Source organism: Phyllostomus discolor, chromosome 2, assembly GCF_004126475.2.
Source record: "Phyllostomus discolor isolate MPI-MPIP mPhyDis1 chromosome 2, mPhyDis1.pri.v3, whole genome shotgun sequence".
NCBI lineage: Eukaryota > Metazoa > Chordata > Mammalia > Chiroptera > Phyllostomidae > Phyllostomus > Phyllostomus discolor.
The window spans coordinates 43,202,884-43,220,821 of record NC_040904.2 but is presented as its reverse complement, the minus strand read 5'-3'; the positions used below and the strand labels follow the sequence as shown (position 1 = coordinate 43,220,821).

Sequence of the window (17,938 nt, the reverse complement as noted above, 5' to 3'; positions counted from 1 at the left end):
CTGACAGTAAGTAACATTCCTTGAATAATTCTGGAAGAATTGAAAATAAATCAACTTACTCTTTATTTCAATTATAGTACACAGGAATAAAAACTAAATTTGTAATATTCAAGTGGAATGCCAATACAGATGATTTAAATTTTTATAATTTATTGTAACTATTCAAGTCACACCACAGAAAATATAATTGCTTACATCCTAAAATGCAAAAAGCATGCTAGTACAAACAGGCTGGTACTCTTCTTTTGCAATGTCCTTTAATTTCACTTACTTTGTTCTGTTTTATTTTCATTTACAGTTTACTTTCAATATTTTGTGTTGATTTCAGGTGTGCAATGGTCCTTTGTCAGCCTTCCATGGTAATGGTTTTTAGGAAGGTCATAGTGGTCACTCCTATCAGAAGTCACTACACCAAAGAACTTGCTAGACAATAGTTTCCTTTACAGCAGAGTGAAGAACACCGTAAAATACCTTACTACTATTTCTTTGATGTTCTGTTTTTTGGTTATACCAAGGTTCATCCCATTTTTCTTCAGCTTGCCATGTATATTTCAAGATAGTACTGATGATGGCTTCAGAAATAAGGATTATTAGATAAATTATCAAAAATGTATTCATTGACCTGAAATGAGAATGAGAGAATATAAAACATACCAATTACGTGTTATTATATATGGCTTGGAAAGTAATGCTGACATTAAACAAGATATTAAAATATATGGTATTATAGCAGCTATTTAAAGGACAGAGTCTTTGTTTTTAGGAAATGACCACTCAATAGAATCTAATAACTAGCAATAAAATAACCAATACATAAGATTATAAGCCTATAATAGCTATATTGCTGTTCAAAATGCTAATAGTAACTGACAGTTTTGTGTGTGTGTGTGTGTAGGTAATTACTCTAAGATTTTTTATATTTCAGGACTTAATAATTTTTAAGTATAAAAATAACTAACATCTAGGTAGCATTAAGATTTAGAAAACTTTTATCATGTCTATTAATTTGTCTGATCTTTATAAAAACTCTGTGAGGAAGAGATTACATCCTTTTCAATGAAGACTAAAGCCCAAAAATCATTCTGTAAATTTCCCCAAAATCACACAGGTCAGGAACTGACTACAGAATCCCTCTTCTTTTCACTGGGCTAGCTAAACATTACAATATTTCACTAGACAAGATTAATATTAGGTCTTTGTTTCTTTCACCAGCATTTTATAATTTTCAGCATTCAGATCCTGTATTTTGTTAGATGTACTTCTAGGTATTTTTTTGGCAAACGACTGCAAATAGTATCGTTTTTAATTTTGGTTTCTGTCATTGGTATTTCTTGGTAGAAATGTGTATGTTTCTAATACATTTCTAATATACACATTTAGTGCTGTGACAAATTTTTTTTTAATCCTCACCTGAGGACATACTTATTGACTTTAGAGAGAAGGGAAGGGAGGGAGAGAGAGAGGGGGAGAAACAATCGGAGGTTGCCTTTTGTACTCATATGCGCCCTGACCAGGGACACACAACCCACCAATGTGCCCTGACCAGGAACTGAACCTGCGACCTTTTGTTTAAGGGACGACACTCTAACTGAGCCACACCAGCCAGAGCAGTGGCAATCAATTTTACCCGCCAACTTGACTGAGCTGAGGGAGGCCCATACAGCTAGTGAAACACTATTTATGAGTATGTCTGTGAGGTTGTTTCTAGAACAGATTCATCTTTGATTCAGCAGACTTAACAAAGTGATATGTCCTCACCAAGGTAGGCAGGCATCATCCAATCCACTGAGGGACCAAATGGAACAAAAAAGGGGAGGTAGAGCAAACTCTCTCTCTCTCTCTTTCAGCTGGGCCATCAGAATTCCTGGCTCTCAGGACTATGGACTCCAGGTTATACCTGGCCCCATGGTTTTCTGGCCTTTGACTCACAATGAATTATATCATCAGCTTTTCTGGGTTCTCTAGCTTGCATATGGCAGGTTGTTGGGCCTTATGGCCTACATAACCCTCTGAGCCAATTCCTGTAATAATCTCCTCCTATATATAACCTATTGGTTCTGTTTCACTTTAGCTGCATCCTAGAAAATTTAATGAACTGTATTTTCACTGACTTCTAGATATTTTTAACAATTTTCTTTGAGATTTCCTTTTTGTCCCATAGTTTTAGAAGAGATCCAGTTACTCCATATCCTTGCCAATACTTAGAACTATTAGTCTTTTTAATTTTCAGCATTTCCAGTAAGTGTGTACTGGTATCTCTTTGTAGTTTTAGATTGTATTTCTTTCATAACTAATGATGCTGAACATTTTTTATGTGTTTATTGGCTATTTGTATGCTTTCTTTGTGAAGTACCTGCTTCATCTTTTACACATTTTCTTCATTAGGCTGTTTTTCTTTTTAGTGGATTTATAGAAGTTTTTACAAATTGTTATACATTCTGGGTACAATTACTTTATCAGATGATTTGTGGTTATTGTCTCCCAGTTGATAGCTTGCTTGTTCCTTTCCTTAAATGAACAGTCTGATGCGCAAAAGTTTTAATTTCATGGACGTTTATGATTTTCTTTAATGGTTATTGCTTTGTGCACCCTAAGAGACATTGACTTATCTCCAGGTTATAAATGTATCTTCCTAAGTTTTCTTCTAAACTTCTATAGCATTAGCTTTTATGTTCAGACAATTTATTTTGAAAAAGATGTTTATCTTTTCATCTAAACATCTAAAATTATGTTTAGATGATTCATTTTGGTATATGGTGTGAGGCAGAATCTGAGGTGTGTTATTCCCCCCTATGGATATCCAATTGTTGTTATATCATTTGTTGAAAAGACTGTCATTTTCCTCATTGAATTTACTTTATGTTTTGGTTGAAAATTAGTTGACCATATATGAATAGGTCTATTTCTCAACTCGTTATTTCATTCCATTGAGCTATCATTTTTGCTAATACTATACTATACACACAATCAATGAAATAGAATTGAGAACCCAGAAATAAAACCATATTTATATGGGCAAATAATTTTTGATAAAGGAGCCAAAAACATACAATGGAGAAAAGAAAGCCTCTCCAACAGATGGTGCTGGGAAAACTGGAAAGCCACATGCAAAAAAATGAAACAAGACTACAGTGTGTCCCCATGTACAAAAATTAATTCAAAATGGATCCAAGACCAAAATATAAGATCTGAAACAATGAGTTACATGGAAGAATAAATAGTAACTAAACTTATAGGCCTTGACCTTAGAGAAGATTTTATGAATTTGACCCCAAAGGCACGGGAAGTAAAGGCAAAAAGAAATGAATGGGATTTTATCAAACTAAAAGCTTCTGCGCAGCAAAAGAACTGCCAACAAAACAAAAAGACTACCAACCAAATGGGAGAAGATACCTGCTCCAACAAGGGGTTAATATCCAAAATATGTACTTGGCTAAGCTCAGACACCAAACACGGTCTGCACTTCAACAGGCAGCAACAGAACACTCCGTTCAGATCTTACAGCTTGCTGATACATACTGTTGTGTTGCCGAGCCCCCTGGGGCCTCTCCTGCACATGTGCAGGTCTAATGGCCAAGCAAGGTTTTAGACACAATTTATGTGTAGGTTTCAGAGTTCACTTCCTTCTGTGGCCCCCTCCACACATAATTTTCTCCAAACTGTCTGTATAGAATCTGGCTCTCTGATGCCCTATGCAGTACAGGAATTGGAGCGTGCCCTCTGGCAAAAAGCTACATTCTTAAATTTTTCCCCTTGTTGATGCCACCTTTCAAGAGTAGATTCTTTGCCAGTTTCTGTCTTTTTTTGTTGCTGTTGTTACTTTCCAGAGCTTTCAAACAGTTATTTTTAAAAATATTTTGTCCAGGCTTTATAATTGTTACCAGCAGGATGATTAATCTGATCAAGTGATTCCATTATTGCTGGATAATACTTATTTTAAAGCCATAATTTAGTATCTACTATATGCTAAACATTGTATAAAATGCTACATATATACAAAGATAGAAGAAACTACCCTTATCCTCAAGGATACCACTTTGTGTGACGTGACATTATATATGTATCAAATATTTTTATACACAAATATTTTATACATAATATGCATATCCATAGCTATATTTATGTGCAAATAAATGAAAATACTTTTCTTACTTTTCTACTGCGGATCGTTTCTGTGACTTGCTCTTATAATTTAATGCCATCTTTGTTTCCATTCCAGTGTATACAGCAACACCTGCAAACAAAACAAAATAGTTCTTTAAAATAATCCCCTAGCATGCTTCACAACAGAAATGTACTCACCAGCATGAAAGCATCTAAGAAAATGCATTTTCTGACAGCTGTTACAATTAGGCTTTCCTTTTTTGGAATTTAAAAAGGCTTTCCAATTCCATTTTAAGGAACTCCAACTGCTCAAACTGCTGGATGAGGAAGGCCTCCTGGAGTTTCTGTTCCTGAGTTATAACTGAGATATGTGAATGAAAGGGATACTATCTGAGGTGGAATTGATGGAGCAGAAGGATTTGGAAAAAGAAAAATGGCAGGGAAGGCCATTACAGCTAGAGCAAACAGTGTTAACAAAGACAGACATGGAAAAGCACTTTCTGTTAAGTTGGGACAATAGACTGGGATCAGAGTGTGAAAAACCCTGAATGCCAGAATCTGGAGTCTGGACATAATTTCATTAGCACTGAAAGATACTATGGAAATCTATCAGAGTAAATAAGGTAAACACAAGGAAAGGGTCATCTGAAAAATGTGTGCACATGTGAACGACTCTTAAGATGAATCAGGACAGTAACAGTGGGACTAAAACTGGGGAGTGAATGAAATTAGGTAAGACCAGCCTTATAAAAAACTTTGCTGGAATCAGACCTTGGTGTGAACATTAGCTCTGCCACTTACTAGTTCAGTGCCCTTGGGCAAGTTATTTAATCTCTCTAGTTTCAATTCCCCCACCTTTAAATGGGGGGGGGGGGAACCCCAAAAAGGAAACAAAAATCCTCAGAATTGTTGTGAGGTTTGTATGACAAATTAGCAAAATGCCTAGAAACAGATAATCAATAAATGTTTATGCTCATTTGTAAGTAGTAAGATTTGAGAAACAGTGTAGGATTCATCATGCTCTCTTGATTAAGATTTGTCCTGGAATTTTTACCATTAGAATTATTCCTTAAAGGCAGAATTACAACTCAAATGCAAAGGGAACCAAAGTTATAGAAATCAGCCTGAATGATATAATAGAGAGAGGTAGTACTGAGGTAAAACAAGAGCAGACCCAACTAAAGTCATTCAAATACAAAACTTTTAAGAGCATGAAAAATTCTTACTGCTAGAGAAATGTGTTGAAATATAGCATTACATGACAGGGTTTAAAAAGCATTGGCATTAGAGATTATTCTCTAGCTTCTGCCATTTATTATGGTTTCCTCTTTTTAGATTGTGGTAAAATATATGTAGCATACAATTTACCATTTTAACCATTTAAAAATGTACAATTCAGTGGCACTTAGTATATTTGTAGTGTTTTGCAACTATCCTCACTACCCGACTTGACAACACTGTCATCACCCCTAAAGAAAGCCCCGCACTTATTGAGAAGCATTCCCCATTCTCTTCCACTACCCAGCCCATTAATCTACTTTCTGTCTCTTATGAGTTTGCCTATTCGGGGTCTTCAAATAAACGGGATCATACAATATGTGGCCTTTTGTGTCAGACTTCTTTCACTCAGCACAATGTTGTCAATGTTATCCGTGTGGTAGCATGAATCAGCAATTCATTTTTCTAAAGTAAATAATGTTCCACTATGTGGATATCCTACATTTTGTTTATATATTCATTAGTTTATGAACATGTGTGTAGTTTCTACCCTGTGACTATTGTAAATAGTGCCATTATGAGCATTCCTGTACACGTCTTTGCTTAACACCTTTTCAGTTCTTTTGGGTATATATCTAGGAGCAGAACCACTTGGTCACACGGTAATTCTACATTTAACTTATCGAGGAAATGCTGAATTGTTTTCTACAGCAGCTGCAACATTTACACTCCCATCAGCAATGTATGAGGATTGCAATTTCTCCACATCCTCACCAACACTCATTTTCCATTTTTTAAAAAAGTACATGGATTTTTTTACTCAGAAAACCCAATTGTGAGAGATAAGATAGATGAAAGAACAGAATGTGGAGGATGGACCTCAAAAGCTGTAAACATTCAGTAAATAACAAGCTGGTTAGTATAATTGATTTTTAATTAATTAATAGATCTCCAATGCAAGAGCACTATGTATCCTTTTGATCCACCTGATATACAGTCACATTGATAAGAATTTGTTGAATGAATGAATGAGTCAGCAATTTTATCCATCCAATCTAAGAATAATCACAATGGAATTAATCATATAGGTAGTTTAGTATGCCATGACACCAGACTACACTGATTCTTATCCACCATGAATGCCAGAATTATCTTCTTAGCACTCAGTTTCACAAGCATCAACAAAGAAAATATAAGAGCAAGGTTCTAGTCTATTACTCAAAAAAACAGGATGATTAACAAAAAATACAACCAAAATTATATTAATACAATCTTTGTAAGAAAATTATCACAGGCAACATTTAACTAAGTAATAAGTTATCCAGCCAAAAGACCACAAATGCTGTACTTTTGAAAATACTTCATATAAAGCATCAGCATGAATCTTTAATTAAACATTTTCAAAATATACAAACCAAAAATCTCTTTTGTGTTTTTTAATCTGGCTCCACGAAGCAAGAGACTCTCTGGTCCCAGAGGTCTAAGGGGGAAAAAAAGCATTAAAATTTTAATTGAATTCTAAAATGTCATTTTCCACAGAAAGTACCTGAGTTATGGTTACAACACTACTTTTATACAAAAGCAAAATCTGAGCTATTATCTATGTTGATCACAATATTAGTCACCAAAACAAAAACACCTGCTTTAGCATTTCAGTCACTTTAAGATCAGTGGCTCAGAAATAAATTATGCTGGTAAATAAACTCACAAAGCCACCAGACTGGTTCCAAAAATTTTAAACATAAAACACAACAAAATAAAAGGTTAAGCAATGATTTAAAAACATTTAACAGTAGAAATTGTGAGCAAAGTTAATAAATAGTTTTTGAAGGAAGTAGAGAATTAAATGCATTATTGACATAAATTGCAGTGTGATTTGTGTATAAATGCACAAGTTCTGCACAATTAAAATTACTCTGGATTATAAAACATCAGGTAGCGAGTGAGTTAGTTCTTGTCTAAGCATGACTGACACTACAGCTTGACTACTTGCATTGCATACTTCTTGGAGCATGGGTCTTCTTGCTGTTCAAATTTCTCTCCATAAAGGAGATATGAAATTAGAAGAAATAACTAGAAGGGAAATTGTACTTTTTTAGTGATAGCAAAATGATAAGACTCTGTTATGGATAACTTAAAAAGCCTTCAATTTTGTTGACATCCCTCATCCTTTTCTGAAACATACCTATAAAGTCATCCAAATCAAACAAAATTGGGACCAATTCTGAAGATGTGTGCAAACCCAAACACTCTAAAAAAAAATCCAACGAACCAGGAGGACCAGATATTTGGGACATGGTTAACTAGTATGGTTTTAATAGCCAGTCATATTTGGAGCACACTACATGGATATTCCAAAATCAATTAACCAGGAGCCACAAAATAGCTCTTTTTCACTTGGTGTTGACTCTTAACAATGAATAGAAAAACTCTGAGGTCACAGCAGTGTATACAACTGGGATATATTGACAGAAAGGTTAAAATTTAAAGGTAATTCATCAGCACACTCTGGTTGCTTCAACAAAGAACATGGGTCATCTTTTTTAACCATTCTAAGGGCTGAGGGAACATAATTGGTCTTCCCTTTTATCAGCCACAATATCTAATGCAATTCAGACTATATATCCACACATCTATCTCATTAAGTCACTACAGAAATCAAAATAAAAACCTAGTCACAGTTATTTAAGCAGGGGCCCTACACTTCAAAAGACTTTGTGACAGAGTTCATTAAAACATGCTCCTGTGTTAATGTTTGTAAAAAATGTGAATCAGTGCTGATACTTGATATTTTTGGTGGTTTGTCTTGAGGAATTCATTTTTTTAGGAATTCATTTAAAAAATACTCAACTTTTCATGTCAGTGATTTATTTCAAGCAGCCAATTTCATTAAACATGTCTCATAAAAAGGTAAAATGCTAATTTGATTTAGAAGTTCCAGGGATGACTCCAAGATTTATTTTAAATTTGACTTTGTGGTCATGAATAACAATGTAATCTCACCCTGTTAGCAAATCTTTGAAATGACCCCAAGGCCTTTCATGTAGTAGCCAGAAATTAACCTGAATATTGAGGGAAAACAGACCAAAGCAACCAGCCAAACAAAATAACCAATTAGAAGAGCAACTAAGAGGTTCTGAATTGGCCACTAAATACTCTAGTTTGTACTAAATGATTTTGAAATGAGTAAGACCAAAACATTTATGGTTGTTAGACATTATATAAAACATTTTTTGTACTCTAGATTTTAAATGTGGTACGTGAAGATTTGATTAAGAATGTCTGCTTCCTTTTATGTTACTACCTGATATTATTAGAAAAAGAAATACAAATGCCCTGGTTGTGTGTAGCTCAGTGGATTAAGTGTGAGTTGCGAACCAAAGGGTGGCTGGTTCTGTTTCCAGTCAGGGCACATGCCTGGGTCTCCAGTGCGGAGCGTGTGAGAGGCAACCACACACTGATAATTTTCTCCCTCTCTTTCTCCTTCCCTTCCCCTTTCTCAAAAATAAAAATAAATTATTTAAAAAATAAAAAATACAAGTATACAAATAATCTTACTAAATTATTTTGATATTTCATTAAATTTGCTTCATCCTCACTTGCTGATGCTACAAATTACTAGAAGATAAAGTGCTAAGTGCTTTTAAAAGAACCTTTTCTATTATGTGCAGCTTGTTCACCTAATATACCTACAACTTGATTTTAGTCTCTCCCACAATGTGAATTTATTCTTACCTTACAATTTCTTCCATTTGTTGAGTTATTATCATTCGTCCCATGAATCTATCAAAGAATTCAGCATGTTACAAAACAAACAAACAAAAAACAATGACAAAGTACTTATGACATCAACAGGTGGAAAACTTTAGATACTTTTGGCACTATTCTTATATGTGACACCAAACCAACCTTTTATATATATATAAATGGTCCAATAATCATGTTAGAACTTATGAAATAGTCATTAAGCTTTGAAAATTATAATATTCTTGCCACCCCACTACAGCTATGAATGAGGTAATAAATGAAAGTGTTTTCAAAATGGTGATTTAAATTATATTATTGCCTCAGCCAGCGTGGCTCATTTGGCTGAGCGTGGCTTGTTGTCCTGCAAAGTGAAAGGCTGCTGGTTCAATTCCCAGTCAGGGTGCATGCTTGAGCTGCAGGCTGGTCCCCAGTTCCGGCACATGCAGGAGGCAACTTAATCGACATTTCTCTCTCACACATGGATGTTTCTTTCCCCCTCTTTCTCCCTCTCTATCCCTTTCTCTAAAAATAAATAAATAAAATCTTAAAATGTTATATTACTATTATTAGTTTCATCATCATGAGAATTTGTAATTGCTACACAAAGATGTATACATTATTTAGCCATTGAGTGCTCACATATTTCATCAGTTTACTAAATAAGATTCCTTCTTGTGATTAGAATCATTCATGTACTTATTCATGCATTCATTCGTCCAACAAATACTCACTGAACAACTACTACATGTGAGTTAAGTGGTGGTGACAGAGTAGTAAGCAAAAACCTATCAGTGAACTCCACAGCTTCTAGAGTTATCAATGAAGTTTTCTTTACCTGGCCTTTCAGTCCCAACTTCTACTACTGTAACAGCTCCATAGCACAAAGTCAATTTAAATGAACAATTACTTTCTACTACAGTGAGAAGTAAATTTTGAGTTGAAGTACATTCTAGCAGAGTATCACTTAACTAGGCAAGGCAATATTAAGCATTCCCTATCAAATGTCCCCTATTATTCCTTCTATTTCCAGGTCACAGATGCTTTGTCCCTGTGGCTTCATTGTTTCTTGCAAATCTCTTACTTCTGCTTCCTTCAACTGCCTGTACCACAGAAGAGCATTATATTTTGTTTTGTTTTTTAAAAGCTCCATTTAATGGATTTCATGTAATCTTGTTTCTAACCTCACCTTCGGATTTGGATGTAAAGCACCAGTTCATGTGGAGTCTCTCTGGGCATCCTTCAGAGATGATGAGGACCACTCTTTTGATTTCCCTGAGCACGATTCCAACAGGTGAATTCCTGTTTCCCTACATTTATCTGTCCTGTATCCCTGATTCTAAGGCACTCCTTGTTGGTTCATGCCAGTTCCATGCTGGATTAACTCATCTTGCACTTTCCTTGGCCCTTTCTCCAAAGTCACACTTTTATTTGTTTCTAAGCAAAAATAGTTTTATTCTCTTTTTGATATAAAATGATTCAGATAAAGAAGATATTAACAGGGAAATAAACACTACCAGAGGCAATCCCACTACTCAAATACAAACACTGCTATTATTTTGGAATACATTTTCCAGGCTTTTTCACACACATATAGATAAACAAGTATCTTTTAAAAAACAAAAGATAAGTCATACCATAAATAGTGTTGATAACATTCCACCCCCCCTTAACCTGTCCTGTCAAAAACACAGATCTATATCATTAGTTTTAAAAAGATTTCATTTATTTATTTTTAGAGAGAGGGGAAGAGAAAAAGAGAGTAAGAGAAACATTGACTGGTTGCCTCTTCCACACCCCCAACCAGGGACCTAGCCGGCATCCCAGGCATGTGCCCTGACCCATGGGCCCTTTGGTTTGGAGATGACACCCAACCCACTGAGCCACACCATTATTTTTCATGGCTGCACATAATTCTGCATTTTGGGGTTACTGTATAATACATTTAAACAATTCACTACTGATGGGAGCTTATGTTTTTTCCAACTTACATATCATCTAAACCAGTGATTTTCAACTTTTTTCACTGCATAAACTACTAAAATTTTGCAGCACATCAAAAAATACATTTTTGCTGATCTGACAAAAAATTGGTTTAATTTTGATTTACTGGCTGTAGTTATTTTTTATTTGACAATCTAAGGGAAAAGAGGTCCCTAAGTAAGTAGTCAGGTATTGCATGTTTTAAAAATTCTTGAAGCACACCAGTTGAAAATCTCTGGTCTAAACAATGCAGCCCTGAAAAACCTGTGTACATAACTTTTTACATTTTCATTAAGATAAGTCCCTAGGAATAGTAGAATTTCATTATTTTGTTACGAAAAAATTCCTAAAAGTGGAAGTGCTAAGTCAGAGCCTAAGAAAATAAGAGGTGGAAAGAATAAAAAACTAAAGGAGTAAAAGAGCCAAGGAAAAAGAAAATGGAGAGTGCTGTGAACTACCTGTGAGAGGCTGCTCCTAAACAAAAGGCTCTTCTGGTTTTCATTTCTTCCAGTTGCATGGTAAAGGTCATTTCTTATCATATGCTATCCTCTCTCAATAAGCTATTAAAGTTCTTTAAAAAAACATAATGTAACCCCAATTAATCAACAGGTAATTAGGGAAGATTCAACAATGTTCAAGGGAGAAGAATTAATAACCAAAAATGTTTAGCCTTTCTAGTAAAAAGTAAATTAAAACCAGAGTTTTAAAATTATGAAACTATTATCTATAAAATTAACAAAAATATAAAAACTATAATATTTAATACTAGTATAATTCTGAAACAATAAAAACTCCCCCATACACTTACACTTTGCTCATGGCAATAAAAATTAGTCCAAAGCTTTTGGTGAAGTGTCAGTATGTTTATGAAAGGCCAAACTTTAATCCAGTAATTCCTTTTCTTCAGGAATTACTGGATTCTTCCAGTAGAATCCAGGAATTCTACTGGATTGCTGGATGTCTGTTCTTTGGGAATCTAGTATTAGATTACAAACTGTAAGAGGCAAGAACTATTACTGTTTCGTTACCATTGTATTCTCAATTTCAGTGTACATGCTGTCGAGTGAGCATATTATTCTCAGTGTCCGGTACTATGCCTCAATTATTGGAGGCACTCAATAGCTGATGGAGGAATGAATGGGCAATAAAAATATTCACACACCGTCTGAGTAATATTTTGGAACTCTATCATTCATCCATTCATTCAATATTTATTGAGTGTCTACAATGTGCCTAGTATTGTTCAAATACATCAATTCAATAGTAAAGGGAACTATATACACAAATTTGCTTGCCTATATCACAAACAATTCAATAAAAGGAAAAATTTAACTGCATAAATATAAGAACATAAAAATATTTTTTTTCCCTTGTCAACAAATACGTAGTAAGGCCTCCTATATGCTAGATCTGTCTGTTCTAGGTGCTTGCAATACATCAGTGAATAAAACACACACAGATGCCTGCCCTTCAGTTTATACTGTAGTTGGAAAGATAATAAACAATAAACAAATCAATTATATAATATACAAAGAGGTATTACTATGTGTTATAAAAAGGGAAAGCAGAACAGGGTAAGAAGAATTAGGTTGCAGTATTAAATATTCAAAGTTGACCTCACTGAGGCGATTTAAGCATAGACTAGAAGGTGGTAAAGGAGTTAAGACAAGGAATAGCCAGTGAAAAGGTGGCAGTGAATCTGTATGTTCAAGGGAAAATAAGGAGGCCAGTGTAGTTGATGTGTGAACAAGAAGGAGAGTGGTCAGAAATTAGGTTAGAGAAGAAAGGCTGGGGATAGGGGCAATGGTTCAGTAAGGTCTTACAGGTCATTATAAAGACATGGGTTTTTGACTTAGTAAGATGGAAAAGTCACTGCAGGGTTTTACAAAGGAATGACATGACATCACTCACATTTTAAAAGGATCATTCTGGCTGCTTTCGTGAGAACAGACTGCAAGGGAAACAGAAAATCTGGTAAGAATGCCCCTGATAGCAGTAAGCCAGGTAGGAGGTGATGCTGACTCACACCAAATTACTGGCAGTGAAATTAGTGAAAGGTGATCAAATTTTGGGTGTGTTTTGCAGGTAACCAATAATGCCCTGATGGGTTGGGATGAAATGTGGGAGAGGGGGTTAGGAGGCATTAGCAGAGAGGTGATGTGGGGAGTCATGGCTGAGGCTGACTCCAGGGGTTTTGGCCTGCAGAATTGGAAGGAGGGACTGTCTTCAACTGAGACACGGAAGACTGTTCAGATAAAAAGATTTGTAGGGAAGATCGGAAGCTCTATTCTCAACATGACTAATTTAGAGTTCTAAATGTAAGTAGAGTTGTAGAACATGAAGTTGGATATGAGAGTGTGAAATTTGGGAAAGTGTGGAATTGAGATAGGAATCTGGAGTTAGCATGTAGGATGGTCTTTAAAGCCATCACCTTGGATGAAGTCATCAACTGAGTGTAGATAGTGAAAAGTATAGGTAGGGAAGGGAAGAGGACCAAGGATAGTCCTGTTCTAGGGCACTCTAACAGAAGTCAGGGAGAAGAGGAGAAATCGGCAAAAGAGATTGAAAGGAGAAAAACCAAGAGAGGGCAGCACCCTGGGAGGCAATTGAATTAATTGTATCAGAGAAGAGAAGCGATGAACTAACTATCCAGCCACTGATTTTTGAATTGATGAAGTTATTTGTAATAAGGCACCACACAATATTTGTAATAGCAAAACAATGGAAGAGTTAGATATTTAAAGATTAGTTAATGGCCAGGTTCTAGTATGCTTACACAATTATGCAGCCACTAGAAATTATTATTAAGGCCCTGGCTGGTATGGCTCACTGGATTGGCCTGCCTGGAAACTTAAAGGTCACTGGTTCAATTCCCAGTCAGGGAATCTGCCTGGGTTGCCCGCCAGGTCCCTGGTTCAGGGTGTGCAAGAAGCAACTGATTGATGTTTCTCTCACTTATCAATGTTTCTTACCCTCTCCTTCTCCCTCCCTTCCCCTCTCTCTGAAAATAAGTAAAATTTAAAAAAAAATGTTAAGAATATTGTATAGTAAAATGGAAAACACTTTTTTAAAATTAGAAAAGCAATCAATATTCTTGGAAGAAATATTAGAAAATATGGAGAAAAAAGTAAATAAAAACAGCTGAATGTAATTCCTCCAGGTTTTTCTTTCTCTCTGTACCTACCTATTATTCTATTCTAAACTACCTATCAAATACATAAAATACACATTCAAAAAATATAATTGGGATCATATTAAAGCTACAACTCTATCTTATTTAACATTATATTTCAGTATATTTCTATGTCATTAAGTTCTCTGGAAACTTTTTTTTATAATTTATATATTTCCCTGTTATATCTGTACCATATTCCCACTTAAGCACTCTCCTAGGCAGATACTTAAAATGCTTTCAATATTGTCATTATAAGCAACATATAGAAAAGTGACAAGTATAATTTTATATATGTAACATCTTTACAGCTGAGTTTCTCAAGGATAGAATCCATGCTGATTCATCTTATTTCTTACCTACCATGAGTACATCAGTGCTCAACAATAATTTGTTGAATGAATAAAAATAGCAATACATTTAATTATGAGTTATCTTTCCATTACGTAAGTGTTCTGTAGTAGTTACCTTTATATTTAAAACAAAATATATACTTTCAGAAAGGAAGAGGAAAAAAGAAAATAAAAAGGAACACCTTATATTTAACAGTGAATTACTTACTATTAAAAAATTTAACTTTTTCCACATTTTCCAAGATAATATAAAAACCATCCATCAACACATTAGTCATATTTCAGCTCACATAAATCTTATGCCTGCTTAATGCTCCATTTTCTAGTTTTTAACAATTTTTTATAACTCACCACTGTTTGAGACAAGGGAATAATAGGAATATAGAAATGTTAAAGTACTAAATTCTTTACAGTTAAATCTTATAGTTTTAATGCTCTTAAAGAATAGAACCCTAAATTGTTATAGTTAATTGGAAAACTCTATACCTTATTTGACTGTGATGAAACTGAATTTTTATAACATCATATAGAGAAAACTCCATTATAAATAGTATCTAGATCCCAAACAAATTATGTTAAGAGATTATGGAAGAGCCAATGACTAATGATAAGATGTGAACACTTCAACCAATAGAGGGAGACATATCATTTGATAAGCTGAAGGTGAATTTTACAATGTGGTTGTTAATTTATATTCTATCACCAGTTACTCAGTAAAAATGAGTTTAATATTTTACTTTATTAATAAAAAGTTGTTTCCATTTCATAGCCCACAATAATGATCATATCACTGAAAGATGACTTACACTGCATTTAGTAAATTATGTTAAAAGGAGTTAGTTCCGAGTGACTACAAAGACATATTATATAGTCGTTGCCTTCATGGAGTATACACACACACACACACACACACACACAATTACTTTCTTTTAAAGAAATAATTTTACTTTTCCTATAGCTACTTTTATAGTTATAAAGTTTAGCATTATAGTTATAAAGCCAGTTCATATAGAAGTAAAAGGTAATAAAAAAGAACCTTTGAATGTAAGCACTGCTTCTGAATTAATACTTTGGATTAGAATTCTGGCAAATTCTGCTTTTAGCCTTTTTCCCCTGAACTGATCTCTCTACTTCCTTCCTCTCAATAATCTCTTCAATTAGCTAAAGATTCCACTGTATGTTTATAATTATAAAAGTGAGGTCTGGGACAGGACTTAAGATGACTACGCTGAATATCACACCATACCTGTACAAGTCGGCTTCTGGTTGCTGACACTCTACCACAGCTACAAGAGTGTCCAAACTGGCGACCGTATGTAATACTGCTGTCTCTGGGACTGCCACGTGTGTCTAAAACGAGGATTAAATGGAAGTTTCAAGACCCAAATGGGACCCTATATATCATCTTTTTTAAAAAAATAATTTTTTCTATTCGAGTTGACATACAGTATTATACTGGTTTTGCATATACAACTGCATGATTAGACATTTATATAACTTATGAAGTGATCACCCCAATAAATCTAGAACCAATCTAACACCCAATAATAATTACTATTTCATTGACTATATTCCCTACGCTGTACTTTACATCTCCATCTATTTCAAATCCCCCTCATCTAAAAAAGCACCAAAATATTAATATATTTTATTTTCCCTAAAAACACTTCCCATTTTTAACTTGATTAAACCGTGTAAGGCTACACTTGACATAGATAAATAACATCATTTTAAAAACCTTAAAAATTCTTTAAAATTTTAGTAATTTAAAAGAGTTTACCAGGTCAAACTTCACTACCTTAACCAAGGAAAATTACCTATCACTATAATACAAAGACATTTTGTTCACAAGAACACTGATGCGTATACATGTACAAACCTTCAGGTTAGTTTCTCCATCCAAACTAGCAGTTGTAATGTGACAAGAACCATCAAGTCGATCTGAGGACAGAAGCACCAAATCTGCAGGGAAAATTTCATCTTTGGCTATTCGAACAATATCACCCACCTATGAAGAATTTTGGGGAGAGTGAATATACTGATTTTAAAAGGCACGGGCTTATTTTATTGGGTTCTAACCAAGTGGTCTATCCCAATATTTCAATGTAGGAAAGTAGGCTTTTAATTAAAATATAATCAGATTAGATTTTGTGACACCAAAATATACTTGATAGCTATTATTTACTAAGTACATACCCGAATGTTTTTTGATCTAGTCTTTACAAGACCACCACTTCGAACAACATAAACAGGAGCTCCATTTACTTCATTATCTGAGTTATGTCGTAACCAATCTTCATATCCCTGTCAATATAAAAAATAAATAAGTGCCTTCTTTAGTAGAATTAGAAGATATTTTTAAAATTTTTTAAAAATTTTAAAGTACATTTTGTTGATTATGCTATTACAATTGCCCCACTTTTTTCTCCCCTTTATTCCCCTCTGCCCTGCACCACCCCTCCCACCAGCATTCCTTGCCCCTTAGTTCATGTCCATGGGTTGTACATATTAAGTTCTTTGGCTTCTCCATTTCCTATACTATTCTTAGCATCCCCCTGTCTATTTTCTACCTACCATTTATGCTTCTTATTCCCTGTACCTTTTCCCCTATTCTCTTCCCTCCCACTCCCAGCTGATAATCCTCCACATGATCTCCATTTCTGTGATTCTGTTCCTGTTCTAGTTGTTTGCTTAGCTTGTTTTTGTTCATTTAGGTTTGGTTGTTGATAGTTGTGAGTTTGTCATTTTACTGTTCATATTTTTTATCTTCTTTTCTTAGATAATCTCTTTAACATTTCATGTAATAAGGGCTTGGTGATGATGAACTTGACCTTATCTTGACCTTATACCTTATACCTTTAACTTGACCTTATCTGGGAATCAATTCATCTGCCCTTCCATTCTAAATGAGAGCTTTGCTGGATAATCTTGGATGTAGGTCCTTGCTTTTCATGACTTCAAATATTTCTTTCCAGCCCCTTCTTGCCTGCAAGGTTTGTTTTGAGAAATCAGCTGACAGTCTTAAGGGAACTCCTTTGTAGGTAACTGTCTCCCTTTCTCTTGCTGCTTTTAAGACTCTCTTCCCTATCTTTAATCTTGGATAATATAATTATGATGTGCCTTGGTGTGTGCTTCCTTGGGTCCAACTTCTTTGAGCTTCCTGGACTTCCTGGAAGTCTATTTCCTTTGCCAAATTGGGGAAGTTCTCCTTCATTAATTTTTCAAGCAAGTTTTTAATTTCTTGCTCTTCCTCTTCTCCTTCTGGCACCCCTATGATTGGGATGTTGGAACATTTAAAATTGTCCAGGAGGTTCCCAAGCCTCTCCTCATTTTTTTGAGTTCTTGTTTCTTCCCTCTGTTCCAA

General features: G+C 34.7%; 1 protein-coding gene across 5 annotated transcripts in view; it reads right to left on the bottom strand.

The window, feature by feature from the left end:
• Positions 1–17,938, bottom strand: part of ATP11B (ATPase phospholipid transporting 11B (putative)) — a 102,157-nt gene that overhangs the window by 51,087 nt on the left and 33,132 nt on the right. For all 5 annotated transcript variants that reach the window (XR_003683865.2, XM_036017740.1, XM_036017741.1 and 2 more), the window contains exons 5-11: positions 16,771–16,878; positions 16,454–16,582; positions 15,821–15,924; positions 9,058–9,105; positions 6,738–6,802; positions 4,153–4,234; positions 472–622 (exon numbers count right to left, since the gene is read on the bottom strand). Coding sequence is in view for 4 of the 5 variants with exons in the window: in XM_036017740.1 (XP_035873633.1) it covers positions 472–622; positions 4,153–4,234; positions 6,738–6,802; positions 9,058–9,105; positions 15,821–15,924; positions 16,454–16,582; positions 16,771–16,878 (687 nt within the window). In the remaining variant the exon portion in view is untranslated. The remainder of the gene's footprint in view (positions 1–471; positions 623–4,152; positions 4,235–6,737; positions 6,803–9,057; positions 9,106–15,820; positions 15,925–16,453; positions 16,583–16,770; positions 16,879–17,938) is intronic.